General features: G+C 32.0%; 4 protein-coding genes across 5 annotated transcripts; 2 read left to right on the top strand and 2 right to left on the bottom strand.

Moving 5' to 3' along the window:
- Positions 1-10,687: 10,687 nt before the first annotated feature.
- LOC134833969 (SH2B adapter protein 2) lies at positions 10,688-13,174 on the bottom strand. Its single transcript, XM_063848479.1, has 3 exons — positions 12,622-13,174; positions 11,365-12,537; positions 10,688-11,095 (listed from the first exon to the last, which is right to left on the bottom strand). Exons 1-3 carry the CDS (start codon positions 12,841-12,843, stop codon positions 10,931-10,933), a joined length of 1,560 nt encoding a protein of 519 aa, XP_063704549.1. The 5' UTR covers positions 12,844-13,174; the 3' UTR covers positions 10,688-10,930.
- Positions 13,175-13,354: 180 nt separating this feature from the next.
- LOC134834409 (large ribosomal subunit protein uL11m) lies at positions 13,355-14,204 on the top strand. The gene is made up of 2 exons (XM_063849056.1): positions 13,355-13,571; positions 13,639-14,204. Exons 1-2 carry the CDS (start codon positions 13,481-13,483, stop codon positions 14,139-14,141), a joined length of 594 nt encoding a protein of 197 aa, XP_063705126.1. The 5' UTR covers positions 13,355-13,480; the 3' UTR covers positions 14,142-14,204.
- Positions 14,205-15,196: 992 nt separating this feature from the next.
- LOC134834104 (N-acetylglucosaminyl-phosphatidylinositol de-N-acetylase-like) lies at positions 15,197-17,245 on the top strand. The gene is made up of 3 exons (XM_063848650.1): positions 15,197-16,015; positions 16,582-16,675; positions 16,738-17,245. Exons 1-3 carry the CDS (start codon positions 15,337-15,339, stop codon positions 16,913-16,915), a joined length of 951 nt encoding a protein of 316 aa, XP_063704720.1. The 5' UTR covers positions 15,197-15,336; the 3' UTR covers positions 16,916-17,245.
- Positions 17,246-19,955: 2,710 nt separating this feature from the next.
- Positions 19,956-27,040, bottom strand: LOC134833611 (uncharacterized). Of its 2 annotated transcripts, XM_063847985.1 has the most exons (8): positions 26,171-27,040; positions 24,593-24,881; positions 24,234-24,524; positions 23,888-24,166; positions 23,607-23,808; positions 22,378-22,740; positions 20,223-22,309; positions 19,956-20,127 (listed from the first exon to the last, which is right to left on the bottom strand). In XM_063847985.1, exons 1-7 carry the CDS (start codon positions 26,316-26,318, stop codon positions 20,258-20,260), a joined length of 3,624 nt encoding a protein of 1,207 aa, XP_063704055.1. In that variant the 5' UTR covers positions 26,319-27,040; the 3' UTR covers positions 19,956-20,127; positions 20,223-20,257. The 2 variants fall into 2 exon arrangements, with proteins under 2 accessions (XP_063704055.1, XP_063704054.1); XM_063847984.1 differs by having other exon boundaries at positions 19,956-22,309.
- Positions 27,041-27,343: the final 303 nt, after the last annotated feature.

The following is a 27,343-nucleotide window of genomic DNA, read 5'->3' as shown; positions in this document are numbered from 1 at the left end:
AAAAATTTTAGTTTTGAGAAGCGAAAATGAACGGCAAACATATTGTTCAAAATTGTTTTTTTTCTTGTACAAATACATACAAAATCAAGACATTATTTTAAAAGAATTTTAAATAATTAGACAAAATAAAAAAAAAAAAATTCTTTTAATTTTTTATTTTTCAATTTCTTTTGGTTTTTAAACTTTTGCCTGAAATTTATAGGGGCTTTAAATTTTGCTAAATTTTCCTTTAATTTAAATAAATGGCCAAACATTAGATTATTTAACAAAAGTTCAATTTTGCGGTGCGGTGGCGAAAAAATTGGTTCGTTGACCAACCCCTTTTTTGTGGTCATGGGGAATGAAATTTTGAAATAAATTTTTAAAATATTTTTTTAAAAAGGGGTCAATTAATAATTATTTATGAAAATTTACCGTCAGAAAAGGCAACTTTTTATTTTACTTTTCAGACGCTCGTTTATTTACATATTGTTAAAAAAATCATATAAATTTTCTGAAAATAAAAAAAAAATTGCAGGACAGGAAAATAACGATTTAAAAATTCCCGTGGATTGGTGGTGCTCAGCAAATCCCCACATAATAACAGAGACGCTCTTTGAATGTTAAACAGTAGATTTTGATCCCATTTTATTTAAGAAATGTGTACATTTATCTAGGCAGATATTTTAAAAATTTAAATGAGTCTTTTTTAAAAACGCAAAAATATCACATTTTAAAAAGCTTTTAATATGGTTGAGAGACAAAAATTTATTTTGTTTTTTTCTTGTGTGTAAGCATATTCTTTATTAATTTACTGTAATCTCGGATTTAAATTTTTCCGACAAACAAGGCATGGGGGAATAGTTATGGGCGAGTTTTAAATGTTGTCAATAGTGTTTAATCCGGATAATTTTTTTGTTGAGATTTTAATTTGCTCTCAATTTAGGGACGAATAAAAACAATGAATGGATAAAAATCAAAAACTCCAAATTTTCAATGAAAACCAAAAAATTTGAGTTAATTTTTGAACAAGAAGCGAACCAAAAGACAAGAATTTTAAAAGAAAGGATTTTTATTTTTCCAATGAAAAACAGTCAAAGTTTACAGGGTTGGAGATCCAAAAATTTCCCCAAATTAGATTTTATTTAACAGCTTACTTTAATTCGATTAAATTGTACATTTTTCGCTTTTCGAACAAGGGAAATTTAAAAGTTTTTTTAAAATTGTCTCAAAAAATTAAGAGCATCTTTTGGCGGTTTTACATGCACTTAATTCGATTTTTGAAAAGTTGGGGTTGCCTTTGAAAAAATAAAATTATGGTGAAAACAAATACGGTAATTTTTTTTATAAAAAAGTATTTTAAATAATTACCTAAGCTGACTTTTTTTTAAATAAGAAAAAAAAATTTTTTTTTCATTTTTTACTTTTCTTTAACATTTTTTGGAAATTCAGTTCTCGCAATTTTTTACAATTAAAAAAGTCAACCCCTTTGCTCTCCTAATGGTCATTTCCATCTCCAGTCGATGATTTCATATAATGAATTATTTTAAAACTCACCACATTAAAAAAATCAATGAAAATCATCACGATTCTATTTAAAAATTCCCTTTTGTCTTCGGCTCGATGTTTGTCATTCGCGCGGTTACTTGAATGAATATTAAAAAGGTTTTCGCGCACAAAAAAAAATATTTTTATAATTACAATCGTAATTTCCTCGGGAACCAAGTTGACTGTTGAACAATTTTACAATATAATCATTATTATTTTTGCTCATTTATTGCGTCATTGTAAAAATATATTTCTCGCCGTTTTTAATTGCATTTTATGTAGTCTTCGTCCTGCGTTCATTGTTTCACCGAAAAAAAAATAATAAAATAACAGATAAAAATTAACAAAAGATTACGGAAGTGGAAAGAACCCGATAGTATTCTCAACTCGACTTGACTTGAAGACACGAATGGAGTGAGTTTGTCTGACTGAAGACCAAATAAAACGTATCGAGTGACGAGCAACAACAACAGTTGTCAATAAAAATTTGTTCAATTAGTCGACATTTCAATTTCAATTTCCTCCTTTTTCGGTGTGATGTGTTTGATAGACACGTGAATTTCCTTCAGAACCGACCGAGCAATGTTTCTCTGTAAATATTTTGTTCGCATGTGATTTTTTTTTGGTGTTTTGCTTTGCACGGAATAAATAGAAGGTAAACAATGAAAATATTGACTATCGGTTGCTTAGGTCAATGCAATGAACGAGCAGAACGGATGTTGGCTAATAGATCGTTAACTTGCGGGTTAGAAGTAAGTGAGAAGTGTATTTTGTGATACATTCTTTCGTTTTTTTTTTTAGTTTTCAAATTCGTGACAGGGTTGGAAAAACTTAAAATTATTCATTAAAATCTATTTCAATTAATTCGAACCAAGCATTTTTTTATTTATTTTTTTTTACTGTTTTTGCTTCCATTTTTTTCATTTTTTGAACATTTTTAAATATCCGAAGTTAAATTAAATTTCCTCCCACTTAATTTTTTCGAGACATCGAGCTTTTATCTTAACACATTTCTACTATTGCCGTCCAAAAGTGCATCATCTGCATTTTAGTCATTTATTTTTTTCTTTGGTCTCTTTCCTTCATCTCAAATTTCCAGCAGCTTAACGCGCTCCCCCTCGTTTAATAAAAAAAACGCAATGAAAAATGCTCATTATTTGACACTCAATCAATTTCTCTGAATGGCAGAGAGCAAGAAGAGCATCATAATCACGAAATTTGTTTTTATGACAATTTTCCCTAAAAATCACACACACACAAAATCATAAACGTTTGCATTGAATAGATAAACAAAAGTCGTTCCCCTCCTCCTACCTGCATGTTGTTTCGTAATTTCCACAAAAAAATATTTACACATCAATACATTCGATGAACGAAGGCAAAGAAAAAACGCAGACACTTAATTCTCTTATCTGATGATAATGATTGCCAGCGCTTATTTAAATTTCGCCTCGTGACAGCGAAAGAAGACATGTACAAAACATAATTCAGAATAATTTTAAAAATAAAATAAATGCCTTCATTTCTTCCAATAATAAAAATAATAACAAGTATCACGAAAAATAACAGAGTGGCAACGGAGAAAAATTGATCAGATCTTGCGTAACTTTTTAAATGCTCATTTATTTATAATAAGACTCTCATTTCATGTGCTCGTAAAATTCATGCGGAGGGTGCTAAATAAAAATTTAAGCTCAAATAGGCGTGAAAAACATTTTTTAAAAAATAATTTCCTCGTCGTGTGTCACTGACAGGGTCACACAATGGTCAAGCAAAACGTGAGCCTTATCTAAGACTTTCTTTCTTATCGATTTCTTGCCGTTGTTCCTCTAGGCTTTGCAGCAGCATTCACCCTTTTTTGCCATTTATTATTAATTGACATTGTTTTTGTGCTTGTCGTCTTTCTCGGCGCGCTGGCACAAACGAAAAAACAATGACACAAGAAATAAATGTAAAAGTTTTTGTCTTGCCTCATATATTCTGCGGTGGTGGTAAAAAGGTAAAATAAACGAACGTTTTCTTCGGCGTATTGTTCCAAAGTTTTAATAATAAACACACAAGAAAACTTTCGAAACATCAATATGTGAGTAACTATTTAACTTTTACAAGACGATTCTCATTCCATAGCCAGGCACATTCCCTCATCAGCAAGGAGAAATCGTTGATTTTGCGTTTGGGACATATGGTTAGAAGTCAATTGTTGAGAACAAGTGCACGTTATGTGATGGTTTTTGTTATTATTATTGTATTATTTGAAGATACAAAGTACCCTGATTTTGTAATTTATACCTTTTTCGGGTTTCTTTGTTTTTTGGAGTGAGTTTAAAATTTTCAATTTTGCGATAAAAATAATTTTTGTAAGGAAAAAGAAGTTTTGCAGTGAAATGAAAGGTCTGAAATTTATTTTTTTTCAATATTAAAAAAATAAATTTAAAAATTAAATTAAGGCTGTTTCAAATTTTTTTTCTATGTTTTTGCCCGAAGCCCCATTTAAAAAGGTCGAAAATCCAATGAAGCAAAATAAAAGTTTATCAAAATCACCATATTTTTTCAAGACTATTTTTCACATTTTTTGAAGACAATTTAAATATTTTCAAAAACAATTATTTTTTAAATTCTTTGACAGTTAATTATTATAATTTTTTTACTTGAAATAGTTTGAATTTATGTAAGAATTAGAAAATACAAAAAAAAAATACATGAAAAGTAAAAAATTAACTGTAAAATTCTAAAAAACAAGCAATATCCCGGATTTTAAATTTACTTATAAAAGTCCAGATCTGATTACCTTATTGTTTTTTTGCGATGAAATGATGTTTTAAATCATACAAACTATTGACATATTTGTTCATAAAGTCTCCGTAAGATTCCGTGATAGTTTCCATTTTTGGTGTGCCGACATTTGTCCATTGATCGTATGTCACATCTTCATCACAATTCAACTGTTTTTTGGAAATGAAGGATCTTTCTCGACATTTTACGCATTCATTCAGATGGAAGCTAGAATTTGGTGGTACACAAGATATAAGAGACCTGTGATCTTTCCATGATTTCACTATCGGTCGGTGGAAAAACATTTTCGAACATTAATTTCACATTCTGATGCGTTTTGCACACGCATACATTGTGCAATCCGTTTCCATCCGGAGGATGCTGCTGGTCTAAGTGCAAAGAATTTAGAGTTGAAGCAACGAAGTGCAACGGTAATCCATGACATTCGTCTCTCTTTCTCTCTGTTATTTTCTAGCAATATGTTTCTAAAAATCATTTTATCAGCCTATTTAGCTTCCAATTGATCAGAAAAAGAAATCCATGGGCCAAAAATTTACACAAACAAAAAAAGACTTGCGACTCTCGTCACACATGACATGAAACAGGCAAAAATTGTCATGCTCTTGCAAAAGTTATCAGATCTGGGCTTTTATGAGTAAATTTAAAATCCGAAGTTTCGGCATTATATGGTCAAAAATTTGTTTGAAAAATTGTCATTTTATATAAAACGTATTTCAAAACTTTTTTAACTTTCCCCCTCCCTTTTGAAAAACATCTTTTGAACGTAGAAAAATTTTTAAACGGCCTAATTTATTAAAAATATTTATTGAGTATTTAATTAATAATATTGTTATTATGAATATTTTTTTTTAAATATATTTTGCTTTGACTCACCTAATATTTTGATATCTACCATATTTTTCCAATCACTTGAGGTCAAAGCTTTTGCCAAAATCCAGTCTAGTATTCCCACAGCCTCTAAAAAATTCAAAAAATCAAAACAAGGGAAAAAACGATAAAAATAATAATAATGTGCCTCACATGCCCCCAAAATTTGATGTGATTTACATCTTTTGTTTTGCCATTTCAGCACCATTTGCGTTTTTTTTTTGCTCGTTCTGTACTCTCCAAATAGTAATCCAAAAGGTCTTCTTCTAAAATGACATGAAAACGAAAGAAAAATGTTGTTTTGCGTCGCTGGATGCTGTTATGTTGTGCTAAATGGCAGGGACGTGTTTACACAAGATAGTCGTTAAGATAAATAAAAAACACTTGAGTAGCCAATATTTTTTACATTTACACTTTTGGCGTTTGGCATCGAGTGGCATCTTGCTCGTCTGCGTCGTTTGACGACCTGCCATGCAATTTTCGCTCGAACCGAAAAAAAAATAATTATTTCAATCATGCAAAAAATTGAGTGTGAAAAATGCCATTAAATTACAACAAAAAAAAAACGACCTGCCATGCAATTTTCGCTCGAACCGAAAAAAAAATAATTATTTCAATCATGCAAAAAATTGAGTGTGAAAAATGCCATTAAATTACAACAAAAAAAAAATTGCACGAAAAAAAATATTGACAAAACTTTTTTTTTCTTGTGTAATTTTAAAACAATTTTCAGTCCTTTTAATGTACATTTTTTAATAGTTTTTTTTTTTTGAAACCACAATCAAATTAAACGACGACTAAAGACACTTGATTATCAGTTCAGATAATTTTTTTCATTATTTTTCTGTTATTATTATTTTTTTATTCTCTTTAAATGAAAAGCAAAGCCACACAATCAAAAGGAAAACAATTTAAAAAGAGTGGAAGGAAGTGCGATAATTATTTCTTTATTTTTTTTATTTTGTGTAACAATCAAAACTCAAACCGTTTCATTTTAGAGTAAGGCGAGTACGACACACGACGAAATGATTATTTCGAAAGCAATAAAACAACCCAGAAAGTGAAGAATTAACACTCAACTTGTGATAAATAATGAAAAAACGAAAGAAAAAAACGGAAAGAGGGGTAGAGGTTATTAAAAAAAGAAAATAATGGACATTGTTGTCTTTTTTCGGGTGTAACGTCTTAAAAAATACAAAGATAACAAAAAAAAAAACAGGAAAAGGGGATGATGGGAATTAAAAATTTTCTAATTTATGTACGCCCGAAAATGAACGTTCAAAGGAATCAAAGATTTCTTACTAATTTGTACGAGATTCCGTGATAAACATGTCGATTTTTGCTGAATTTATCGATTTTCACTTTTTTCTTCCGCTACATTTAAAAATTTGATCAATCGATGTTCTTCCACATTGTGTCTTTATTAGCATATTCTTCCGTTACAGTACAAAAGGAGAGGAAAATTGAGAAGAAAAGAATGCTCAAAAGACTTATTTTATTGTGTTTATGGTAAACAGAGTCAATGTCAATAATATTTAAGAAATTTTTATCCCCTGATTTCTAATTGAGGGCATTTTAGAGCATTTTATAAATTGAATTCTGGTAAGCAGCGTCTGTCTTGAAAAAAAAAGAATTTTATTATTATTTTTTTCATATTTTGTATTAAAGAGTTTGATTGAAAATTTTTCTAAAAAATAATAAATTAAAAATTCAATTAAATAAAATAAATTAAAATAAAATATTTTAAAAATCTTCTTATCTTAACTTATTTTAAATTAGATTTATTTTTGATTTTAAATGAATTTAAATAAAAATTAATTAAAAAAAAATTATTTTTTTATTCAATTGAATAAATAGAAAAATCAAAATAAAAAAATAAAAATTAGTTTTAGTAAAATTAAAAATAAATTAACATTTACTTTATTTTAATAAATTCTAAAATTTCTAAAAAATCATATTTTTACCAAAATTTTGTCTAAAAATATTTTCTAAGTTAAGAAAATTATTTTGTAGAAAATTTTCATTAAATCAAAATTTTATTTAAAAAATTAATCCAAGATAAGAAAAATATTTGGTAGAAAATTGAATGCACTCAAACTTGACATTTTTTAAAATTTACTTTCTACAATTTCTTAAAAATTCCTTTAAGAATCGCCTTTACAACTTTATCCTTCAAAGTCAACGTCAGTTTACTTCCTCTTCTCTTTTCAAGAGAGTGGTTGAAGTAGATTTCTTTCTTTGTTTTGTATTTATTGTCTTGTTTGTCGTAATTTTCCCTTAAAAAACTTCGAAACAACAAAAATTCTTCTTAAAAAAGGCAAAGTTGGAAATACGGGAAAATAAGTAGATTTCAATGCAAGATACGACGAAAGACAGGCAAACAATAAATAATGTCAAGATTTTAAATAAAAAGGACAATGTGGTCCTTCTATGAGTCGCACACAGTGAAATGTGGTTTGTCAAGTAATCCTCCTTGTTTCTTGTCTTGCGAGAAAAATTTAAGGACTGAACAATGATTATTATCGTCTATTTAAGATGTGTTTACATTTTTTTTTTTTTTTTTCGAAATCTGATATTTGTAGACATTTTTTATTAAAACATCAGAAATCCCCCTTTGTCTCCGTTTGTTTATCTTTTTAAAAGTTGTTTGCGCTGCTTTGATGATGAATTGACCTTATCACGTTTCATGCGGGTTTCGATATTGTATTTTTTTTTAATCATCATGTCCAGTCCTTATCTCGTCATTATTGTGATTCCACCCCATTAATCAGAGTGATCGTAAGTCAAAAGAAATCTCCGCATGTGATAAGAATACAAATTGTGTTGTTTTTAAACCAGAAGACGACAGCGACGACACAAAACTAATCGAATCACACATGAATGCGTCGTTAAATGGCATGAACACAAACAAAAACTTTATTCAATATTTCGGATAGTTTTGTTTCGTTCTCGTTAACGGGAACATCTTTACAACACCTCAAGTAACGTCCACACCACAGTAATTTATCTCTTATTCTTCTTCTTCAAGTACCTCGTTGTCTTCGATGTTTTCGCTTCAACATGCCGCACTTCATTCATTTCCCTCATTACAAATTGATGATGTCACGTCTCGTAAGAAAGATAAATATGTCGCCGTTATTTACACCCATTTACGGTTTTTTCTGTGCTACGATTGCTGCTGTCGCGCGAGGAAGGTTGTAGGCACTTTCTGAAAATAAAGAGAAAAAAACATAAAAAAAAGATGCTTATCGAAGGACGAGAAAAAAAGTGCGAAAAATTTCTTGATATTTTGTTGTGTATCGACAAAAAAACAACAAATAACAACATAAAACACAATTTTGGCGTAAAAAAACTAGATGAAACAAAAAAAAACAACAAATGGAAGATAATCTGGTGTATCAATAAAATGTTTTCTGGTAAGCCAGTTGGTTGAGTGCAGAATCGAAGAAATAAATGATAATCCATTAGTACATCGTTCAAATAGGGTATTTGGGAAAAACTGTTAGATATAGACAAAGGGAAACGATTCGGTGAACATTTTTATCTAAGGTTCAACTTTATATTTCATTATCTTTTTTTAGTTATTATTTAACTTAAACTAAAATTTTATTTTATTCTAAAAACATTTCTTCATAATTTTTTTTTATAAAAATTGGCAAATTCATAATTTTAAAAAAAACTAATGTAAAAAAAAATCCTAAAAACTCTTGAAAATTTTCAAAAATTTTAAATGTTCAGATCTTCTAAATCATAAGTTTTTAGAAATTTAGGCCGCTTTAAATCGTTTTGTCTGGTGCCCCATTTTAAAATCCAAAAAGTGAAAAGGGCAAAAAAAGTTGAAATTTTTTTTCTCTATTTCCGTCCAATTTTAAGAAATTTTCAAAAAAAAAATTATTTTTGTTCAACTTTTAAAAATTTTTGTAATGAAAATTGAATTTAGCATGATTTTTTGAAATATTTTTCATAAAAGTTACTGATTTTTTTTTCAAAAAAATTATTTATTAGTGATTTTTAGTTTTTAAATTTTAATTAAAATGTTCATATTTTTTTTCAGAAATTTTGCACAAGAGGACACTGTTAAATTCTGTTAAATTTTTGATGATATTTTAATTTTCAGTTCAAATATAATTTTTTTTGACACTAGAGTGATAATTTTAAGATAAAAAAATATATAAAATTTTAAATTAGTTAAACTTTCGAAATTTTCAGTCAAAATTTTTTAAAAATATAAATTTGAAACAAAAAATGTTAAGAGAACGAGTTTTGACTTCTATTTTTGTTAAGAGAACAGATGTTTAAATTCTTTTAGAATTATCTCCATTACGGTATTAATTATATTTCTTAATTTTTTCTAAGCAACAAATTTTTTTTTTAAAGACAGATTGGATTTTGAATTTGGATGATGCACCTTGGAAAATCCCATAAATACCAAAACCCATGATTCATACAAACTTACCTGCCTTTTTTTGTACTTTATAATTAAATAGATGACAATCAGAATTTGCAATTAGTTTACTTTAGACTTTCAAAATCAGTAAGTCTAATAAAAAAAATAGCAAAATGGTTAGTTACACCATTAAATACAAAGAAAACGTTTGCACGATCGAAAATTTGCATCTGACCAAAGATGATGAATTTACACTTTCGAAACAGCCTGAATTCATAGAAATATTAAACATCAGACATTCAACTATTCCACGTTTGACTGAAAATCTCCTAGGGGCATTTTCAAATCTCATAATACTCGATTCACCTAAAAATCAAATACAAGAAATTAGTGAAAACGCATTCGTGAATTGCAAAAATTTAGAACGAATTTTTCTCAGAAACAATCATATTCAAAAATTAGAAGCAAATACTTTCAATCGAAATCCGAAAATCATCTTTATTGATCTGTACAATAATCAAATAACTGACTTACCAAAGAATCTTTTCGTGAATTTGAAAAATCTTACATGTCTTTATCTAAATTTTAATAAATTAACAAAAATATCGAAAAAACACTTCCTGGATTTAAAAAATTTGGAAATTTTTTGTGCTGATAATAATCAACTTTTGGATTTCGAAGCTAAGGCAATATACAAAATGTGTCCATATTTAAGAGCTATCGGTTTAACGATAAACAAATTTAGTCATGATGTTGTAAAAAGATTAACAAATTTTTCAAAAACGTCCCGAATTTCTTTTGAGGACCTTCAATACCTATATTCCCGATGACGAATACGAAAAGTTACTCGACAAACGAAAATCTTCAAGTTAGAGAAAAAAATGAAAGTTTTGCAAAAAAACATTTGAGCAACAAATGGAAAAAATGCAGCTTCAACTGGAAAAACAACAAATGGCAATCAACCAATTACGGGAATCCCAAAAAATAACGGAAGATTTGGAGTTTTGGGATTATGACGAAAAGCAAAAAGTTGCCGATGTTTCTGCTGATTTCTCAAAAATATTTTTAGAACAATAATTTTTTTTCTTTAAATTTTAAACATTTATTCTTCTCTTTAGATACATATACAATTACTTTTTTTTTGAGTTTGCGGTGGTGTTTTGTGTGCCACCAAAAAATACTAGCTTACAACAACAGTGTGTAATTTGTTTTGTTTTTTTTCCTTGAAGCAGAAAGGAGCTATTATTATTAGTTTTAGTTTTTTTTAAATAATAAAAATATATATATTTATATATAGAATATACTCAGCTGTCTCTTTTTTTCTTTCTTAAAATAATTTTTTTTCAGTTTTGTGTTCTATACAAAAGTGTATTGATTATCGACTGCTCTTGCAGGCTCTCCGTCACTATTTGAGTTGTTGGCAGTGTTCTGATGATGGTGATGCGGAGGTACCGTGGATAATTCCAAGTCACACGTCTTTATGCGCACCGAGCCATTCATTGTGATCACGATTTGATTTGGCTGCAAAATATGAAAATTTTCAGTTTTTGTTGGAATTTTCAATTTTTTTTTTTGTTAAATTTTTGTCTTTAGAGTTAAGTTGAGTTAATTTAATTAAACAAAAAACAAAAGTAATTAGGAGAAACTCAAAAAAAAAATTACGGAAAATTATTGTATTAGAAAAATTAACTGAGAGAAAAAAGAAACTAAAAAAAGCAAACAAACTGACACTGATAAACTATAACTGCAACAATTAATCATGAATTTTTTTGTTTGACAAGCTATCTCACATGACTAGGACTCTGAAGTGATGGCGAATGCACGACAAATTCGGATAGAATGACATCCGCCGTTCCGCCAGACTCCAACGGGATTGGATTACTGCGAAAGTGTTCCAGCATCTCCGTGATGCTGGGGAACCATAAATGCTGCACGCGACACTGTCCCAAGTCGTTAACGGTCATCCGCAAATGTTTCGCCCTGCCCTGGAAGTTGAAGGTCAACACATACTCGCCCTTGCGCGTCTCACTTTGTCGCACCAGGAATTGCCCGTGCCCCGAGGGACCGCTTCGCAGTACCAATTGAGCTGCCTCTGCGCGTGCCAGAGTCCCATGAAACCACGGATACTCTCGCATGACTGCCGTCAAGTCCGTATTCACGTCAATGCTTTCGGCTCCATCGTTGTCGGGCATATCGAAGGTGCTTTGACTCGTTACGAGACCTCCGCCGGCAGCGCCTGAAGTTGCTTGGGAATCCGCCGCATCCGTTTGATTGACATTCGTTGCGGAATTGAGCGTGAGTGTGCTGTCGGCAGGCACGCCGCCTGCACCCCCAATGGCACCTATCGTTAAGTCCGACAAATTTGACGTCGACACCGAATTGAGACTAGCAACGTGATCAGTCATTATGGGTTGCGCCGTTGGCAGGCTCTTCATGCAGTACTTTATCGTAGCCAGCCAGCTTCGCATGTCATCGGCATCCTTGGCTTCGATGACAAATTCTTGATTGTTGTCCGCTTTTAGCACGAATGTGTTTTCGTGATCGGGCATTTCGAGCGCCGTCGTTTCGCGCGTCTCGATAATGAGGAAGCAGAACACGCCCTTGTGCGGTTTCGGCGACTTTGGCGGCACATAGAACTCCAGCATGTAGCCGGCGGTTGTTTTGACGAGCACCAAGCGACACTTTTGCCAGTTGTCGGCTGCACTCGGATTGGCATCGGGAATTAGGAGGTTGACGGGACCGTCTTTTTGACATTCCACCACGATTTTGGCGAGTTTCGTTTTGTTCTGTTTGCTGCCGGACAACTCAACTTCGTCCGAATGCTGGCGATTGAAGAACGCCTTGCCCTTTTTGAGTCCCTTGAAGGAGAGACGTCGAAAAAATGGCTTGTGATGCACTTTTGGTGAGTCCGTGTCCTCGGACAAGTCACTCTCTTCCAACACTGTTGCTGTGCCATTTCCGGCCTACCCCGAAAAAAAAATATTAAAAAGACAAAAACAAATTAGTCATCGTCATCTGATAAAGTCACAATTTCACAATACACATACCTTCATTTGCCGTCGTCTAAGAAATTCATTTTCGAAGAATTTCTCGAAATTCTCCACATAAACTTTCATAAAATCCCGGTGCGATATCTGGTTGCGGCTCTCGAGGGGCATGCGGTTCATGAATTGCAACACAGACTTGCTGAAATCCACGGCAGACGCAGATGCGTGACTCTCGCAGAACTTTTGCCATGTATGTTCGCCCGACGAACTGCTGCTGGCCATCGTTCCCACAATTTCGTTACTTAACACATAAAACACTAACACTAACTAATTCCACACGTCCGATGGCTGCTGGACTTAACAACAAAGGGACGACAACATTTTACGACTTTGGTAAAAAATAGAAAAATACGCAAAAAATAACAAGCCGTCTATGTCTGGGTTTTCGTTTGTTTTCGTGAGTATTGTTTCTTGTGATGAGGTAATCGTTGCTCGACGACCACGGAACTGCCTGGTACACGTTTGAGATGTTTTTGCCAACTTTTTTGCACTCGGAGACGTTAATTTCGCATTTTTCTACCGCATTTCTCTCAATATTTACTATTTTCGCGATTTATAATTTGCATCCGGCTAATTCAAGGCCCATGTCAATATCCTGTTTGGAGCCACCAAAGCGGAAGTGCGGCGGCATTTTGAACTAATTTTGGGTCGACTGAAAGTGATGATGCCGCCAGATGGCACTGCAAGCACCATGTCAATATCCTGTTTGGAGCCACCAAAGCGGAAATGCGGTAGGAATTGAAACTAAAAGTGAGTCGGCTGAAAGTGATACAGGCGAATTTCATCTGAAAACAGACCAAAAATCTCCTCGAAAAATCATTAAATTCTTCATTTTCAAGACAATTAAAAGTCTGTCATCATGTCAAAGGCAGCAGGAAAGATGAGGAACCTCAAAAAAACCATCGAAAAGGTGAATCACACGACGAAACTCAGGACAGATATACCCGCAGGTAAGCATGTTTACATTTTTTCTCCGCACTAACCTGATAAAATTTTCCTAATTTCCTTTTTTTGCAGGAATGGCAGCTGCTGGACCTCCATTGGGCCCCCAACTCGGTCAACGTGGCATCAATATTGCCGCATTTGTGAAAGATTTCAACGAACGCACGAAAGACATCAAGGAAGGCATACCAATTCCGTGCCGCATTCAGGTTAATCCCGATCGCTCGTATACCCTTGTGACCCATTCACCGCCAGCGACATTCTTCCTGAAGCAAGCTGCGGGCATCCAACGTGGGGCAATGTACTCGCGCAAAGAGACTGCCGGAAAAATTACGCTCAAACACTTGTACGAGATTGCCGCAATTAAAATTAAGGATCCACCGAATGCCTTACTGACGATGGAACAAATGTGCAAGATGCTCGTTGGCGTGGCAGCGACGTGCGGAATACAAATTGTGCGTGATTTAGATCCCGTGGAGTACGCACAGTTCCTGGAAGAACGAAAAGAAGTTGTGGCTGAGCAGAAGAGGGAGTTGCAGGAGAAGAAGGAAGCCAAAATGTTGCGAACTGGTGTCTAAAAGGGCAACAAAGACTCGTTTTTTAGTCATTAAATTAATAATAATTGAAAATTTATTAGGAAATTCAGGGGGTTTTATTTTACCGTTATGTCCTTAGGTCTTTAATTATTTTTTTTTTTTATTCTAAAAAGGTAATTTTAGATCTGATAAATGATTTTTTTTAGTGATTTTTTAAAGAAAAAAAAATGTTTCCTCCAATAAGTGACTGCAAATTATTAAATATTTTTTTTTTTGTTCTTTTTAAAACGTTTAAAAATTTGTAGTTAGGCAAGTGCAATTTCAAAAAATGTTTCACATGTCCACCCACCTAACTTTTTCCGAAAATCCAAGGAGGGAATAATGGAATAATGATAATGGTTTTGAAATATTTTTACCTTCAAAACATACGAAAAATGACAAAAAATCATCAAAAATTGGTTGAAATATATAAATTTTGTTATATTTTGTAATTTTTCAAAGGGTTAGACTAATTTTCACCGAAAAAAATTAAAAAATTTATAATTTGGAATTTGACAAAAAATTTTTAAATTTCAAAAAAGTCGTTAAAATTTTTTTTAAAATTTTAAAAAATTTTTTTGTTTCGAAAATTGTCTTAATGTTAAAATAAAAGATTTAAAATGTCTTTAAAGCACACAATTGAATATTAAAACTCTTTAAAAATAGTGAAAAAGATGGAAAAATCATTAAAATCATTGTTTTCCATTATCATTATTCATTACTCCCACCTCCTTACTTTTTGAGGTTCAAAATAATGTGAAACATTTTTTGAAATTGTACTTGCCTTTTCTTCAAAAAATTTGAACATTTTGTGACAAAAATAATTATTTTGGGAAAAAATACGTTCCATCAAAAAAAAATTAAATTAAAAAATTTAAAATAACCTAAAAAATTCATGGCAGTTTTTTGATGAAATTTTGATTATTTTTAATTTTTTTTAAAATTTTTTAACTTTTTTAATTTTCATAAAAACTATCTTAAAAAATTATTAAATTTTGTTCAAATTCGATGTTAAAACGTAACCCTCCGTAAGTGCACCTCTGTTCGTTTAACAGCTGAGTGTCAAATCGTGTGTTTTGACTTGCAATTTTTTCGACTGTGTGTGAAAAAGAAGAAAAACACAAAAGAAAATCCTTGTCCTTTTTCGCACGACCCAATGTCGTCACTGTGATATTTTGGCACGAACTGCGACCTTGCGATGAATTTGACGCTTCTTCCTGCTGGAACAACTACTTTTTCTTCGTTATTGACTAATTTTACTGTGAGTTCTGTGATTGCGGGCGATTATGCAAAAATCCTTTACGAGCACCTTGTAAACTATTTGCGGAGCGCCCTGGACCATTTGGTGATACTACTGTTAATTTACACTCTCGGGTGTCTCGTTAGCTACTGGTTGATTTGCTATTCGCGACGATGGTGGCGAAGATTTCGCGGACCGTTCCGCGCCACGAAGCTTCCTGCTGTGAAACGGACCTTGATTGTGACAGCGCATCCCGATGACGAAAGTATGTTTTTTTCGCCGACAATTCTCGGCTTGAAGGAGCAAGACCCAAAATGTCGGATTTTCGTGTTGTGCTTGTCAAATGGAAATTTTGATAAAAAGGGACGCGAACGACGACGCGAATTGTGGAATGCGTGTGAAGTGCTGTCGATTGACCAAAGTGACGTCACACTTTTGAATGCGACACATTTGCAAGACGATCCGAATACGGAGTGGAAAGTCGAGATAATCGCCCAAATTGTCCTGAAACACATCGAAGCGTTGGATATTGAACTTGTTATCACATTTGATAAGGACGGCATTAGTCACCATCCGAATCATTGTGCCATATTCTACGCCGTTGCCTCACTTTGTTTCTCGTCCATGTTACCGAAAGGTAAATTTTTTCATAATTTTTTAAATTCCAAAAATCCTTTTTATCGTCCCTCAAAAATCGTATTTATTGTATTTTTAAGATTTTTTCTCTAAATCTTCGAAAGTAATTTTTTTTTGCAATTTTAAATGTAATTTTAACTTTTTTTTTTTTCTAGAAATTTCTCACATACCTAAAGAAATAAAAATCAAGTTGAGGAATAAATAAAAAAAAAAATTAAAAAAACCTTAAAATGTTAAAAATCTGAATATTAAAGAAAATTGTTAAAAAAATAGTTTAAAATTTATCTCAGAGTAATTCAAGTAAAGAATTTACCCAAAAAATTCATAAAAATAACTGTCAAAAAAGATTTTTAAAAAATATTTTTAGAGAAAAAAATTTCTTAACATTTTTCAATACAAAAATTCGGAACAGTAGAAATTATTTTTAAAATTTCTTCAAATATGATCAATTTTGATGAAATTTTCAACAAAACATTTTTTTCACAAATTTTAATTTTTTTTTTTAAATTTAATATTTTCTTTAATAAAATTTATTTATTCTCAATCAATAATTTTAATTTTTTTTAGAATGTAAAGTACTCACACTCGAATCCGTGAACGTTCTGCGTAAATACATATCTCTCTTTGACTTGCCGATCAGCTTACTCATGTCATCGAATTGGTAAGAAATCCTAGTTTCTTTTTTACACTTCATTCACAAAAATCTAAAAAAATATTTTTTAGGTCAATTCTATCATGGGCGAATCGTCGACATGCACAACGAGCAATGTGTGAACACAAATCGCAACTTCTCTGGTTCAGGCGGCTTTACATCATTTTCAGTCGTTACATGATCATCAATTCATTGCGCGAGATAGACTTTGAATTTGATTTTGAATTTGATGTCTTGGAGAATTCCTGACTGACGATTTGCACGATTTTTTGTTGAACAAAGAAAGTTTACCTGTACCTTAAAAAATAAAGAACAAACACAAGAATGTTGCGCAACAACCCAGAAAATAATTAAAAGTCAGAACCAAAGTTGTGTACTTTCTTGTGCTTTGGATTTTTCTCTATTGATATGTTACCGCCCAATTTATTTAAGTTTTTTTTTGTTGTTAGTCGAATGACAGTCAAGATGCAAGCACGTTTTAAAGATAAAATAAATATATTTAAATAAATAATGAATTAAATTATTAAAATAAATAAATTTTAAACTTACTATGATGCTAAATATTGTAAGAAATTATTAGATAAATAAAAAGTTATTGAATTTTTGAGATCCTCTAACGATTGAACTTTTCATTAACGGGATTTAAATAAAAAATTGGAAAGTCTTAAAAAAAAATTTTTTTACAACCAGCTTAATTTTTTTTAAAACTTTTTGTCTCATATAAAAAATCAAAAATCCATTTTACAAAAAAAACCCTCAAAATTTTAATTAATGATTTTTACCTTTTTTTAAAATTATTATATTACAAAAAATCTTTAATTGAAGCCTAAATTGAAGAAAAAAAAATAATTAAGAAAAGATTAAAAAAAAAATAAAACTCCATATTTTTTTTTACATAGTTTTCCATTTTATTATTATTTTTTGCTAAATTTCCAACCTATAGCATACGTATTGTTTGTTTTTTCTCTTATTAAGTGTTTCACATATGTGTTTAGCGCCAAATGAAAATTACAATAGTTTTAATGTTACTTTTAGTTTATTTATTATTAATATTTATTATTTACTGTTTTTACGTATATCCATTTTTTTTTGTTCAAATAATAATTTATTTTAATAATATTTTTTACTCAAGTTACGTAACTATCCAGAATTATTTTTTATCATTATTTTTATTATTATTATTTATAAATCCTTAAAATGTAAATTATGTATAAATGTAATGTATGTGTTTTTATAGACATCTGCATTGTTTTTTTGAACGGATGACACGCTTAAAAATTATTAAGTAATTTTTTTCTACTACACAATTTTTTTTTAGACACATACGTTTTTTAATTAATTAATTTGATGATTTTTTTTTTATTTATATAATAATAATCTCTTAGATTCTAAATTTTTATTTCATGACTTTATCATTAATTACGTATATTTATTTCCAATTTTATTCACGATTATATTGCATTTCAATGCATTTATTGATTTTTCTTTCTGTTTTACAATAATTAATAAAAATTATTCTTCATTTTTTTTTGTTGATAAAAAATGGGAAGTATTAAATGACGAGATTCATCATAAAATGGTAGACATTTTTTCCGCTAATTATTCTATTCATTTATAATGTATATAAAGTAAATAGTTGTAAATAGTTTGCTTTTGTTTTTTTTTAGTTTATCTCCATAAAATTATTACATTTCGTATATATAAGAAAATATATCTCAAAAAATTGTCCTGTATTTATTTTTAATTAATTTATTTGTTATCATCATACATGTATGTATTGTAAGTAAATCTCCCTTAGTAAGTTTTATTTTTTCAAACGTCTGAGCTGATTTTTTTTTTAAGTACTATGATTTACTAAATAAGTATTTATTTGGATAAATTAAGTTTGTTCGAAATAATTTCACTCTTGAGTATTCTTATAAATTTGATTCTAATTTTTTTTTCTAAAGATATTCGATGTTTAATTTAAAAACATAAAACGTGTTAATTTTACCCTTATTATTCCGTACAAAAGCTGTCGATACATTCACTGTCATTTTTTTAAAAATAAAACAAAAAAAAGTTTTTAAAGCAAATTGCAAGGATTACGTCTTAAAATTTATCACTATACGTCCACATTTATAAGTTTTTTTTTCTATTTTTCTTCATTAGTGTATATCATTTTTTTTTAGTAGTTTTTACAAATACTTTACAATTTTTTTTTTATTTTTTGAAAAATGTTGATTTTGTTGCTTTGTATGTAAAATATGTAAAGTATAAGTATTTTGTATTAAGATAATATTTTTTTTAATGATAAGGAACTTCCACGTTTTATTTTTCTTTTTATTATTTTTTACGAGTTATGAGTTACATTGCTTTGTTTCATTTTTTTTTAGTTTTTTTTTGTATGATTTTTAAACACGTTGCAGAATAAAAAAAGCAAAGAAAAAGGAATTCGAGTACATATTAAAAACATCTGTAAAAAAGTTTTAATTATTATTCAGGAACAATTCGTTACATAATATATTTATTTATGTTTACTGTTTTAGTAAGTAGTTGATTCGATTCTTCATCATTGTTTCTATTTTTTTATTTATTATTTAACACACAGAAAATATTTGTTTAATAATATTCATAGGAAAATGTGCAAAATTGTCTGTTTCTGTTTTGTTTTTGGAACTTTTTTCAGGATTATTATTTTTTTTAATTAAAATTAAAAATTTTTCTATCACAGACATTGCACAAAAATTAATTAGTTATTTTTTGATTTTAAGAGAAATTCGTTAAATTTGTTATTTATTATTATTTTATTAATTGATTGATTTTTTAAAATAACAAATTGGGCTAGAAAGGAAAAAAATAAGAGATGGCACATAATAATAGGAAAAGAACAGGCTTGTATTATCTAGATTAAAATAAAAATTATCTGATTTTTTTTGTAATTTTCTTCTGATCTGCAAATTAATTAAAAATATTAAAAAACAGATTTTTCTAAAATTTGATTTGATCTAAAAATTTATTTAAATTAATTTAATTTAGAATTTATTAAATTAATTGATTTAAATTAAATAGGTTAAATCAAATAATAAAAAATAATCAGTTTTTATTTTTTGATTAATTTGCAAATCAGATAAAATATAAAATTATTTTCTGATTAGTCACAAAAAATCAGATATTTTTTATTTTTATTTAGATTATTCAAGCCTGGAAAAGAGAAGTGCTCAAAAATTAGACTAGTTCAAAGCAAAACAAAACTCTACTAAATAAACAACATAACTCTTAATAGTATAGTTATTATATGATGGACGTGAGTATTTTATTAAATTATTTATTTATGTCTTTTATGTGAAACTCATTCGAGCTTTGTTCTTTACAACAAAAAAAAATTGACATGGGATGCTCAAACAATTTGTGAACAACACAAAAAAAAATCAGTCGCTTTTCATTCGTTTTCATTGAGTAGCAATTGCTACTCATTTAACCTAAGTTATTTTTTATAAATTAAAAAAAATGTCATTATAAAAAAGTAATATGGCAACAAAAAAACAAGATTTAAACTTAAAAACGACATTCTTACGTGCTCGTGGGATGACTGCTGAACTAAAACAAAAATCAGAATCGGTCGAACATGTGATGCGACGTGAAGCCGGGATTGCTGTAGGGCGAATAGGGATGCGGATAGGAAGGATTCAGCAGAGACGGATGCGGGGCGGCCGACGGATATGTGTAGGAGGGTTGCTGCGTGTAGGGAAACATGGCGACTGGCATGTGCGGTGGTTCCATAAAGAGATGATTTGTGGGTGTCAAGTGCGGATGCCCGGGCGGCGGCGGAGCTGGAGGACCTGCTTTCGCATAGGCAGCTGCTGCTGCCGCATTGTAGCTGTGATTTGGCGTCAGCAAGTTGTTCACGGAAAAGGGACTTGACATGTTGTAGGAAGAGGGTGTGGGATTTGCGATACTACCGGCAGCTGCTGCCGCATAATGACTGCTACTCGAAAATTGTGATGGCACGGAGCTGACGAAACTACTGGCGGACGAGACAGCAGCTGACGAGAGACTCGCATGGGTTGAATAGGGATTGTAGGGATCCGTGTGTGGATTTGACGAGTATTGAGCAAGTTGGTCGGAGAGCAGAGCCGATGCCTCGGATTTTAGAGCGTAATCGGAGGCGGATTGGTGTGACAAACGTTCCGATTCTGTGGGAATTTCGTTCACTAACGACTCGAGACCCGACAGACTTTTGGTGGCGACATCCGTGTTTGTGTTGCTTCCGTATTCCTTCGTGGTTGTGTTGTTGCCTTGCGGAGGGGGCGGCGCTTGTTGCTGCTGCTGCTGCGACGGCATTTTGTGTGATTGCGGCGAATTTCGAGCACCCGGATTATTGCTTATCAGATGTGGCGAGAAACTGGGACTGTGATGTTGTTTCAATGCATATTGCTGACTCAAGTGCTGATCACTGGTGTAATTGCCGTAATGCGGACCACTGGGCGGTGGTTGCTCGTTAATGCCGCCATTCGGAGTCTGATTTCTGTTTGGCGTGCTATATGGCGACGATTGATAGTTCATGTCCAGCGGGGTTTGATGCCGATGTGGATTCATGTTGTGAGATTGTTGTTCGCTTATCGTTGAGGCCGGACTCGAGAAACGACATTCGTTCGTGTTGTTGTCATTCGAGGCCGGATTAAAGTCAATGGGCGTCGTCGCTGTCGTCGGACTGTTGTGTTCGTTCGTGATTGTGGCGCCCGAAATATCGGAAGACATGTCCGATGGCGTCGAATAACACTGCGAATTTGGCTGCGGGCTCTGTTGATAGCCGGGATGCCCTTTGATGGAGGTCCCGTTGTAGCCCATGCTGTTTTGCGCGTAGCCTACGGACGGCGGTGGCGTCAATGTATCCACCGGGTTATGCATCATATTGAAGTTTTGCGAGTTGAAATGAGTTTGGGGCGGTTGTTGTTGCTGCTGCTGTTGCTGCTGTGATTGTTGTGTTGCTTGCGGTTGCATACTGAGATTCGTTTGTGGCGGCATTGGCGGAGTACTTTGTTGAGCTTGTTTCTTCGTCTGTTTCGCCTTCGGTTGCGACGGTTGCTGATTCGGCGTAAATGCGGCACCATCCATGCCCTTTTGCTTCTTCGGTCGCCCGCGCTTCTTCTTTGACATGTCAAATGTTGCACCTGGCATCATTCCCTGCATCATTTGACCGTTATTCTGACCTAGCTCGTTGCACATAACTTGACTATTTACACTATTACTACTATTACTAGCCATTAATTGTTGTTTATTGCTACTATTTTCATCACCGCCGGCAACATTCGTTGGTATACTCATGTCGTTATTGGGGTTTGTTGCCGTTCCCGCTGCTGCTGCAGCTGCTTGTGCCGCCTCCAATGCCTTATTCTTCTTCGGTCTTCCGCGTTTCTTCTTGCCATCGTCTATGGGTAAGCCATCGGGCCCATATTGAATCGGGACATCCGGCTTTGGCTCACTTTCGTGACAATTTTTATACTTCGGATCATCGAACACAACCTCTGATTCATCCAAATGGTCCAAATGGCCATTCAGGTAGTCACGGAACTTTTTCAGCGCCATGTAAAATGGCACTTTATCCGCTGCACGTGGTAACTGAGCGCATCTAGCACTTGACGAAGGCATCACCCACATATACTGCAATGAAAAAAAAATATTATTAAAAATTTATTCAAATTTTTTTGTGTTGCTTTAACACTACTCACTGTATTGGTTCCTTCCACTAATTCCTGTTGCTTGCCAAAATTAAAGTCTTTCTTGCCAGAAAACACTTCGAAGATGAGTTTTCCGTTGAAGACGGCGATTTTAGGCCGGAAACGCTTGATTTTTTCTAGCAGTATCAAACTACCGTCTTTTATTTCTTTTCGCGTCAAGTCGGCACTTCCCTTTGTGGGACGCGATACCATATTCGTGAAGCCAATTCCCCAATTAAGCAACTTGTAATCCTCTTCGGCCGTCATTTGTTCGGGCGTGAGGCCCGATAAGTACAAACATTTCCAAAAATGATTGCCGGGACCGGCGTAATGGTGACCCTTGTAAGCGGCAAACAAACCTGGATTGATGCCGATCTGTAGAAAAAAGAGAAAAATTATTGTAAAAAAATTATCGTAGAATGTTTTTGTAAAAAAGTCATTTAGATTGATGCGAAAAGGAGAAAAAACTGGTTAAATTTAGTAAAAATTAATCATGAAAAAAAATTTTTTTTAGCTAACGAGATTTTTGATGAAATTTACCTTTCTTTTAATTTTAAATTATTTTTCAACATAAAAATTATTGATTTTTGTTTGACAATACCTAATTATTTTTTCTACAGAAAGCTCAATTTCATCAAAATATATTAAAAACTTATAACTTTTATCAATTTTGCATCAATCTTCAGTTTAAGTTGAGAATGAAAATTTCACAATGATGATAAAATATGCTTTAATTTCTATTATTTTTCGTGAAAAAAACTGTTATATTTTACTAGAAAAAAAATAAAAAAAAAAATCATTTAAAAGAAACAGATTTTTAATAAAAAAACATCAAAATTTCAATTTTTTTTAGATCGTAAAATTTATAATTTAATTTTTTGAAGAAAAAATATTCATTATATAATATAATAAGCGAAGTTTTTCTAACAATTTCTATAAAATTTTTTGAAATTTTGAATAGTTTTGTGAATTAAATTTTATCTTATCTTTGATTATTTTTCTTTAGAAAATTAAATATTTTTAGAAAAAATTAAAAAGTAATAAAAATTTTTCACTTTTAATATTTTTAACAAGATTTTTGATATTTTTAAATTTTTTTTGTAAAAAAAAGTACTAAAAATTGAAATTTTTCTTGATTTTTAGATAATCGAACTCGAGATAAAAATTTCAAAAAAATCACCCTTGGTTTTCATTCTCAACTCAAATTATTTTTTGCAATATTAAAGACACACTACACTCACTATGATAATATCCAAATTCTCCGTAATATGATCCGGCAACGTCTTTTTGATCACATCTTCTTCCGGCATCCCATTGAATCTATCGTGCTTTTTTCTCTCCTTCACAGGTCGTGGCACTGCGAGTGCTTGTTCGGGATTTCCAGGCTGTTGTTGTTGCTGCTGTTGCGGTTGTTGCTGTTGTTGACCATTAATCGGAGTATTGCTAAACACACACGAACAAAAAAAATCGTTAAAAATTCGTTATTCAAGGACGGAAATACCAATGACGCAACAAAACGAACCTTATCTCATCGCCCTTCTTTTTACGCCCCCGCTTCTTGGCACTTTTATCGGGTTGTGTCGCGGCAATTGCTGCTGGCGGTTGTTGTTGCTGTTGTTGCTGCTGCTGCTGCAGCGGATTGCTGTAATCGGCCATTGCGGGATGCTGCGGTGGTGGCGGTTGCGACATATTGTAGCCATTTGGCGTGAAGGGATGCATTGGAGGACCACCTTGAAGCGGTTTTTGCATTGAATCGTCTTCGTCAACAAAGTTGTAGGGATCTTCCATCATTCCGGGGTACCTGAAAAGTTTGAAATTTTTAAAAATTATTATAAAATATTATTTTTGATTTTTTTAAGGAGACTTACCGTTGACCCGGCATTGGCATTCCATTGTTGACAGCCGCCTGTCTACCCATGTAATCGTTATAATTGGGCGTCTGGCGATGTTGCACTTGCTGCATTTGCTGATTATTAACGTAGTTAGGTTTATCCGCTTGCGGTTGTTGTTGTTGTTGTTCCACCATGCCAGGTGACTGACTATGATGATTCATGCCCGGATGATGCATATAGCCATAATTATTATTCGGTCTTTGTGGTTGTTGTTGTTGTTGTTGCTGTTGCATCATCGCTTCCATGCCCATATCGTAACCTAGGTTGCTATAGATACACAAAAATGCAATGTTAAACACTTTCCCCAAAAACAAAAAAAAACGTTTCGTACTTACTTCTTATACTCATTTTTGATCATATTGCTATTATTTTCGTATTTGGGTTGGACGCGATACTGGTGCAAGGCTTCCTTCTCTTGCTCACTCACTTCCATGGGGTTTCGTGGGGGAAGCGTTCCGTAATGCTGCTCATGTTTGATGGGAAGATTGTTGCTGTGCATGTCCGGCGGTTGCTGCGAAGGTTGTTGTTGTTGCTGTGATGGATGTCCTACGGTGTCATGGCTATTTTGCATGGCATGCGATTGCTTAAACTGTGACGGATCACCCATCGATGGGGCATACATGTCTGAAAATTACAAAAAAAATTATTTTTTATAGATTTTTTGAATTTTTTTATTAAATTTTAAATTATTTTTCTATAGAAAATATGAAAATTTGATTCATTTTTGACATTTTTTTTAAATTACAGTTAATTTGACCGTAAACTAGGAATGTAAAGCTCTTAAAATAAATTTAAAAGTAACTTTTAACTACTTTTCAGTAAAGACAATGACGGCAAAAACCTTAAAAATTATCATTCTCAAATAAGTTTTAAGAATTATTGCGTGAAAATTCTGATTTTTACAGATTTTTTCAGAGATTTAACAAAAGAATTGCCTTTTTCGATAATTTTTGATCAGTTGCTGTTTCTTAACGAAGTCAATTGTTCAAAAACGTCAAAATTTATTATTTTCAAAAATGATTTTAAAAAATTTACCCATAAAAATTTAATACAAGGTTTAATTAGAAAATTCTCATTTCGGAGACTTTTGAGCAAATTATGGATAAGTCAAAATTTTTTACAAAGTCAATTGCATAAGAACGTAAAATATTATTATTTAAATTTTGAATAATTAAATTTTTGCATAAAAAATTTCAAATCGAAGGTTTTTATTCAAAGTTTGAATTAAAATTTTTAAAAGTTTTGCAGCCTTTTTTAAGAAAATGCTGATGAGTCACAGTCTCCTAACAAATTCAAGAGCTCAGAAAGCGAAAAATTTATTATTTTAAAATATTTTTTTTTCGCTGATTAAAATTATGCAAAAATTGCTTAAAAATTTTTATTCTAAAGGCTTAATTCTGAAATTCAATTCAAAAATTTTCATTTTAAGATAAAATTCGATCAGTAACAAAAAGGTTTCTCGCAAATCAGTGGCATAAAATTGTAAATTCTTCCTACTTTCGGTTGCTCAAATCTTTTGTCAACCTCTTGTGGCCGATTGATCGAGTCTTTGGGGCATGAACAATGAAAATAAAGTCAAATCACTGTCCACCCAAATTCACCTACAAACGTTGTCGTCGTTTTCGTCTTCTATGTGTTGTAAAAATACACAAAAATTTTGTACACAATGTGTGATTTTTTCATGTGTGTGACACACACATTCGTCGTCTCGCAACACACAACAACAACTACGACGACGACGACGACGGCGATGAAGAAGAAGACGACGACGTCGAATTTAGGAGGAACAAAAATATTCTAATTTTAGACGTTTTGTGAGTTTTCTCAACTTAATAATAATAATATAATATCATTGCGAGGCAGGCAGCAGGCGGGTGGTGGAAAACAAACACATTTACATCCACGTTACTTACCATTTTCCTGAAGGTGCTGCTGCTGCTGCTGTTGCTGTTGTTGCTGCTGTTGTTGTTGATTTTGCTGATTTTGTTGCTGCTGCTGCTTGAAATTGTCCGTTTCACTCTCATTTTGTATCTCGTTGAGTGCATTCAGGGCAGCTAACATTTTGCGTTTTTTTTTTGTGTCTAAACAACAACCGACAGAAGACACGACATACGTACAACTATTACCACAACTTGGGCTGCTGCTGCTCTATCGATGCACGAACACGCACATATATACACACACACACACACACGAAGAGAGAGAGATATTTAGCTAAAACCAAAAAGGCTTTTAATCCTAGATGATGTTCTATCGATGGCTGGACAACGCGTCGTCGAATGTCGTGGGAGTGTGTGGGTTCTTCGTCGAGTCACGGCGCGCGATGCTCAGCGACGTGACATTTCTTGCTGCGATTTTTTCGCCTTTTTTTTATTATTATTGCACAAGGGTTTCCGAAAAAATTTTATATATTGTTCACTATGGTTGCGTTTGAGGTCCGCGCTACTTTTTCCTCGCAAAATCACGAAAAGCGTAATTTTCGCACTTTTATTCTTGCTTTCGAGCCGTCACTTGCACACAGATATTTCTTCTCTTTTTGTATTTATATTTATTATTACGACACAACGTCGTCGTCGTCGATGCTTGCTGGTGTGCTGACTACCAGGTAAATATCCGAATCGAAGTTTTTCGGGAAAAACACAAAAGAAAAACACTTCTTCACGCGTTCCCTAGCACTACAGGCGCGATTTTTACGTATTTACGTTAGACTAAATGGGAAAAAACGCGTTTTTCTAGTAACTATTGCAGTTTGTTTTTATTTTTTTGAACCACAATTTGTGTTTTTTTGGAGTCCATTTTAAGTAGTGATGCCAAATGTGAATGTTTTCCAAGTTCGAATACTCGTGTTCGGGGTATTCACTTTTGACATCACTCATTTTAAGCAAAATTCAGCCCTGTGAGACGAAGGAAAGTGATATAAAATTTTTAAATTTAATTAATTAATTTAATTATTTATTTATTTAATTAATTTATTTATTTAATTAAAATTACCGTAATGTAGATAATTCTTATGGAAAAAAATCCGTTACAAATTCAAAAAAATGCTAATAATTAATGGAACATCAATTTTGAAGTTAATAGAACAA

This window comes from Culicoides brevitarsis, chromosome 3, assembly GCF_036172545.1.
Source record: "Culicoides brevitarsis isolate CSIRO-B50_1 chromosome 3, AGI_CSIRO_Cbre_v1, whole genome shotgun sequence".
NCBI lineage: Eukaryota > Metazoa > Arthropoda > Insecta > Diptera > Ceratopogonidae > Culicoides > Culicoides brevitarsis.
Note: the sequence above shows the minus strand (reverse complement) of the source record. Positions and strands in the feature narration are given on the sequence as shown.